Source organism: Mya arenaria, chromosome 9 (genome assembly GCF_026914265.1).
Source record: "Mya arenaria isolate MELC-2E11 chromosome 9, ASM2691426v1".
Classification (NCBI taxonomy): domain Eukaryota; kingdom Metazoa; phylum Mollusca; class Bivalvia; order Myida; family Myidae; genus Mya; species Mya arenaria.
Window position 1 is genome coordinate 75549012 of NC_069130.1, and position 7058 is coordinate 75556069.

The following is a 7058-nucleotide window of genomic DNA, read 5'->3' on the forward strand; positions in this document are numbered from 1 at the left end:
TTGATTTTTTTTTGCGAATATGCAATGCACGAAAAACTGTGAAATAAAACAGTTTGTGTAACGCACACACATATGTGTAAATGTTTTATAAGTAATATTTCTTTATATTTACAACTGTTTACTACAGAACAAGGTATAATCTGTTTCCCCAACTACCAACTGGTTGGTAGTAAGATATTCGCGAACAACTGCAATTTTAACAAGCACCAGTGGCTACGCGTTCATGTACACGTTTACACACATCGAAACAAAATATTCTCATTCATCAATATGACGCCAGGTTTAATATGATCAACCTTAATTTGTTAGTTTAAACAATATATATTTTACATCGATTCGATTGTGAAGAAAGTTGCGATAACTTGTATTAAGTAACTCTCGTTGGCACGATGTTGCGCGAGAGTGTGGTCTTGTGTTGTGGGGGAAACCGGAGTACCCGGAGAAAGCCCACTTGTCCGGCTTGTTGACCACAAACCAAACTCACATGCGCGCAGGCCGTGAATCGAACCCGCGTCGCCTTGGTGAGAAGCGAGTGCGCTAACCACTAGGCCGCTAACCGGTTAATTTATTTATATGAATTGGATAAACAATTCAAAAAATAAGAGTATAAGTATCGAACTACATAGGATTAATGCATTTCAGCCCGAATATATATATATATATATATATATATATATATATATATATATATATATATATATATATATATATATATATATATATATATCATGTTAATGTATTGTGCATTAGCAATATGAGCTTGTTATTTTATCTCGACTCGTACTTAAACGCTGTTTTAACTTATTATTTTGGGAGAGTGTTGGGTTAGTGTTGGGTTAAGTTATTTTAATTCCGGTGTCGAAGCCTTTTGATTTCTCTCGTAATAAACTGTTGTTTTTTGTTCTTATATAATGATTATCTTGGATTTTTTAAAAGAAAACGCGAGAATTTTCACTGCTTTTTAAACGTGGTGGAAAACACTATGTCGAATTCAGAATTCACAAGGAAAAAATATTTTACAAAACACACGGCGGAGGGGGGGGGGGTTACTTCGTGGTAAATATGACTATCTTAAACAATCAATCAGATGGATCAAACTGTCAATGTAAAACATGTTGGAGAAGGCTTGTTTTTTCAAAAGCAATATCGACCCCACCAATAAACCTTTCCCTAAAGACAAAATAAATACAATCATTGGCATCATAAAGCAATACAAAAAACGATGCTGCGATAATATCAAAAGAAATCCTACGGGAAAAAAACAGCAAAATGAAAATAAACAACAACAAAGCAGTTTGTTAAATGCTGGTCTGACAAGGGTGTAAACATATTTATCATTTGTATGATTATGACTTTTTTACTTCTTTATTTAACAAGAATTTACAATATTGGTCAAAGTGAATTTCTAAAATACCATACATTCATCATAAGTATCCCTTAATAGTATGGCTGGAAAGCTGGCTGAGACAGCGACATGATTGTTGCGTTTATTCTTTAAATCGTGTAACATACTAGTAAGTATTGATAATTCTAGGCTGGTTTTGAGAAAATACTTTATTAACCGATTTTATGACAATCTGGTGTCAAATTTATATTTATAAGAGTATGAGCTAACGATCACTGACCACACAAAGACAAAAAATCGTTCTTGGTTGCAAGCCCAATCTCAGTGCCGAATTAATTTATTGTTTATTTGACAGTCTCTATCCCAACCTAATGATACAATAGGGTTATTAGTACTGCGTTTTGATCCGGGAGGTTGTATTCAACTCGAGTGGATTTTTGCGCAAGCCGACTGAAATCAAAATCTGCAAAATTCCACGAGAGTTGAATACGAATTCCGGATCAAAACGCAGTACTAATAACCCTTTTATTATATACATTACTGGTAAGATCACTTAAAAGCCACATGTTTCATAATAAATAATAATAATAAATTTAAATATTCTAATCTTGTTTTTGATTATAAGGTTTTTGTTTCAACAATATTCATTTCAATCTAGGACCAATAATGAGAAAATTACTCCCAGTTTCAATGTTTCAATATACAGTACAAAAGAAGACGTACAAACTATAAACACTACTACAGTCGAACCTCGTTAGCTCGAACTCACAGGGATCGGCGAGAAAATCTCTAGCCTCGGAAATTTCGAGCCAAGCGGGAATATTTATCTTCAATATAAAGAAATCGGTCCTTTACATTCAGTTTTAGCCATGGAGGAATTCGAGCCAACGGGGTTCAACTATGTTAAAGGCAGTATTTCGGGTTAGATGTCTTGGTCTGACGCTGATGCATTTTGGTACACAGGATCTTCTACAGCAGGTTCCTTTGTTAAGAAGAACTCAATGTCAGCATACTCCGTCGGCCTATTCTTTCTCCTTGACGGTACTCTGGTGTTAGCTACCTGTAGGAACTTCATGTCCAACTCGGCGTACGTTAGGCTGTCGTCATTATGTGATTGCTGGAATCAATAACGTGTTAAGTTATTATCATGTTGGATTCCTTATAGAAGATAACACTACTGTTTGTAATTAGGGTGTTCCACATCACAGTCAATCAGAAAGGAGTTGGCTATCCTAAATTATTTTATCTATTTTGGTTAAGCTACTTTGTACATTTTGTATGGCATTTGCATTACATCAATTATCTCTAAGAATATCTCCCGCAAGGTGAAGTGAATTACCTGCGGTTCAATCCTCTGTGTGGTCGCCAGCCTCTGCACGACTGCGTACTGGACTCCTTCCGTTGTTATGTGTAGCACTCCATTGTCCGACGAGGTGTCTGTTTTTTTAATTATCAATTATGGCTATTATTCATAAAAGTTTATTTGAATGGAAATGCTTTATTATACTTGTATATAGATAAAGATCTAGAACTTGATATGATTTTAAATGACGGATTTTGCAATTGTACGTGGCCTTTGATACTATTTTATAAATAATAGATAATCATAAAATGGACTAATTTTATCCGAATTCGACAGGATACAAATGTAATCGATTTTATAGATATATTCACTTGCGTTATTTCATTCATTATGGGTTACAAAAACAAAACTGGACTTAAATATTGTACCAAATAAAACACCATTGGCTGTTGCATGTTTAAATAATGTTCATTGCATTGTAATGATATTTTTAATTTTGAAATGTCATGATAATAATGTTTATATTCTTTCGTAAGGGCTAGTAAAGTGGATAATAAGATTCTGTAAATAACACTTGTTTAATGAAAATAAATCAATGAAAAAAGCATATATTTTCACATGTGTACACGATGGAATTTTAAAAGGGCACGAAAAGGACTTACGCACGTACGTTTTAGTTAACTCGATTAAAAAAACTTACCGCTGTGGTTTTCAAGACTGAAAAAAGAAGGCATTATTATTATGTCTTTATTAGTACTTAAACGAGTATGACTTGTATAAACTCTTCTATCATAAGAGCAAGTTCTATTTTATCGGAAAAATGTACTTAATAAATCCCGTAATTTATCAACGAGTTAAATATATCCAACTTTGTAACATTCAAAAAAAATACTCGAGATTATGAACCATTAACTCTATATAACATTTGATACATACATTTCTATTGTGTGGATTTCGTTGACCTTTCGTCGTTTAAGAAAAACACATCCTATAAAAGATATGTATTTGTAAATGGAGATAATATATTTAGTTTGTGATAATTGATACAGAAATCTCATTTTCTTTTTGCAGCTGTATAGGCTGTTATATAATCTTAAAAATATAAATTAACTTGACCAACAAATCAAGATGTAAACATTTGAAAAGATAGGTAAAATGTTATGCCCATACTTAATTTTTTATCATTAAGTCGGTAAACCTTCCTTAAAATGTCAAGCTAAAACAAACAGGAACCGCGTAAAAGTAATACAGGGTGTTTCTACTTGTTCTAACCCTAACGATACTATAAGTAAATGCAGTAAAATGAAAAGTATGTTTAGGCCAGTGCCTAAAACTGAACATACTATTTTTTTGTTGAAAAATGAATTTCACTAGATTCTGTATTTAAGTTGATGTTTATTGAGTATTCAGGAGCCAGAGTCCTTACTTCCGATTACAGACATAATGCAGAGTCCACAGAAAACGCCTGTTCCAATTAACACATCGTTGACAGGAACTCGGAATGTTGAAGGAAATGTCTGAATGTCATTTACATTGGATTGACTACCTGCAATATTGTTTTTCCAATTGCATTGTAATATCTTATATCATCACAGACATTTCAACCATTATTTACTTAATCAATATATGAATTATTAATTACAAACCATCTGTCCTTGAGCTTGAAACTGTCAAGGAATTTCTCAGAAGCTCATTTGGTTTCCAAGTGTTGCATATGTACGTCTTATCACCATCTCCTGTATAATTCAGTGTTAACAGACATTCCTCTGCTTTGATACAAGCCTCTATTTCAGTGCTATTTTCATCTTCCCACCAAAGATTCCATTGCCCTGAATTATTCAGGTCATCAACGAAACATTTGACGGTCACTGTAATATTTGGATTTAAAACAACAGGCGATGTCGTATTCAAATACAGAGTCGAAACATCTGAAATGTAGTGTACAAATTGTTGAGAAAGTAACAAACAAAAACACATATAATAGAAAACAACATATTTTATACACTTGAAGATATATTAATCTTATTTTTGATTAACATCTTAAATTAAAGATTTGGTCATTCTATGAGAACATTTCGAAAGTTTGACCCCTTTGAGAATAGAAAATACATAAAAATAGCAATATCTGCTTGATTTAGAGTGTAAACAAAAGTCAAGAAAATGAACAAGGCCAATTACGAACCAGAAAACGATATCTTATAGTTTTTGTTTAAAGGAAATTGGAAATGATCGCATCTTGTTGAACATGTAATAGTTCCCCCAGCCATGTCTTCAGTTACATTGTAACGCACGTTGGAAATAGAACTGTAACTACCACTTTCACCATTCGTCCAATCGTTTCTATGAACGTATATCAAACTATCGATGTCGCTTGACCATTTAATTTTGCAAGGCGGATTTGATTCATCCGTTTTACAAGAAATATTAAAGAAACAGGCAGAAACATTGTTGTTATATTCATGTATTGTGTTCACGGACATCGAAAGGTCCGTCGGTGGATCTGAAATAAGAATAGGACATAATCTTAAACAAACGGTTTCAGCCCAGAATAAACAAATATATAACGTTTATTTTTCAATGTAACATAGTCAGAAATTAGAAAAACTAAATATTTATCTTCCAATTATTGAAATATTCACTACCGAAAATAGAGGTACATTAAATTTGTCATGCCTTATGTCATTGCTCCATATTATTTTTTTCTTGTTATTATAATCAATACGCTTTCAGGTCAACTTACATCTGGTGCTGATGTTTTTGCATACTGAAACATCTTTAAAACTAAAATCATCTTTGCTTTTCCTATCGCAGCATATTTCTTTTCCATTCCAATCCCCGTTAGTCGTTGTCGCCGTTGCTATGCTAGTAAACGTATGGGAAGATTCATTAAATGAATCGGTTTGCTGAACATTAGATAGCAAGACTTTGCCAACACGTATTTCTATTAACGGAGCTGGGATAGCATCGCGCACTTCACACATTGTTGTCGAGCTTTCTCCGTCAAGGACTTCAGGAACTGTTAGCATGGGCCGGTTACCTTTCTCTGGAATTGAGTCACAATGATTTAACAGCATCCAATATTAAACAAGCTCCAATTATTATAACCTCCACAACATAACGTATCATAGTTTGTCATTATGTATCTCCTATTTGCTTACCCACGTTACATAGAATGCCATGCACTTCGTAGGGTGTTTCAACGGCTGCATTAAACACCTGACATGTCACATTCTGTCTTGAGAGTCCATCCATTTGATGAGAAACGTTATGGATTTGGTACAACCCTTTGTTTCCATTGCTTTTTGCAAGAACAATCGATTTATGTCCAAGTAAAAGTAGCACTTTTACGGGTACTGTTCCGTTTTCAGTTTTGCAATAAAAGTCGGATCCATCATAAACATAAATGCATTTCGTTGTGTTGAAGTCAGAATACTTTGGACTGAGGACTGGATAACTTTGCACTACAAAACCATAAATTAATTCACATGGATTGCCTTGTAACTCTTAAAACTGCTAATGAAAACGAATAGTTTATCAAATTGCTGCTCATGCATAATTTGTTTTTATCTGGAGACGTTAAATGTCCACTCCTTTTATTTCTAGCTGACGCATTTAAAAATAAACAATATATGACTCAAAATATACCATCCTACACATTTTTCTTCAAATCTATATATAGTAATATGTACAGTTTACCAGAATCTCTTTCCTCTACGTAAGAACGTTTTCGTATCGTTATCAAATTGTTATTTAACTGTTTGAAACATGTTGGTTGGTATGGACTGATTAATTAGACAAAACTCTACGTATTATTCGCATGTTTACCTTTAACCATTAACATTTTAGTGTCATTCAACGTCCAAAAAAAGAAAATATATTCTAAGGTGTTTCATGAAGTATTAGTGCAAAACAAATTATAGTACAATAGCAGCTATATGGGCAGGCCCAGTTGCAAAAAAACCTTATTAACATAGTGTAAGGACACTTAAATGAATAAACCCCAAAATGATCACAAACAGGAAATCCATAACAACACATACTATAAAAAAAGTATTGAAGTTACCGCATTAAAACGGTCAACGATATTTACCTGTCACATCTAAGCAAACCATGCGTGTTCTAATTGTTGTGTTTGCTGAACATCCGGCGTAGAAGCTAGATCTGTTGTATTCTATTGAAGCCGTCCATTTTAAAAAGAACGACCCATCTTCCGAAAATCTTTTAATATTTTGCCCATGCATTGTTTGGAATGTTGTGCCCCCGTCCATTTTGTACTTCCATTCTATGTCACATCCCCAAGGACTTAATGGTGTCGCTTTCAGTGTAACCTCCCTGTTCACAAAAGCTTGTCCCACTAGTGATATCGTTCCATACTGGTACCCGGCTGCACAGATGCACCCAAACACACCT

At 33.7% G+C, this 7058-nt stretch overlaps 1 protein-coding gene across 2 annotated transcripts in view; it reads right to left on the reverse strand.

Annotated features, from left to right (window-relative positions):
- Positions 1 to 1064: 1064 nt before the first annotated feature.
- LOC128203398 (uncharacterized) overlaps positions 1065 to 7058 on the reverse strand; it is a 6571-nt gene continuing 577 nt past the window's right edge. Inside the window, exons 2-11 of one of the 2 annotated variants that reach the window (XM_052904802.1) lie at positions 6739 to 7056; positions 5807 to 6109; positions 5389 to 5691; positions 4831 to 5148; positions 4295 to 4576; positions 4075 to 4194; positions 3585 to 3636; positions 3349 to 3365; positions 2685 to 2782; positions 1065 to 2462 (exon numbers count right to left, since the gene is read on the reverse strand). In XM_052904802.1, the coding sequence (XP_052760762.1) occupies positions 2268 to 2462; positions 2685 to 2782; positions 3349 to 3365; positions 3585 to 3636; positions 4075 to 4194; positions 4295 to 4576; positions 4831 to 5148; positions 5389 to 5691; positions 5807 to 6109; positions 6739 to 7056 (2006 nt within the window). In that variant the 3' untranslated portion in view covers positions 1065 to 2267. The remainder of the gene's footprint in view (positions 2463 to 2684; positions 2783 to 3348; positions 3366 to 3584; positions 3637 to 4074; positions 4195 to 4294; positions 4577 to 4830; positions 5149 to 5388; positions 5692 to 5806; positions 6110 to 6738; positions 7057 to 7058) is intronic. The other variant, XM_052904803.1, reaches the window with a different exon arrangement.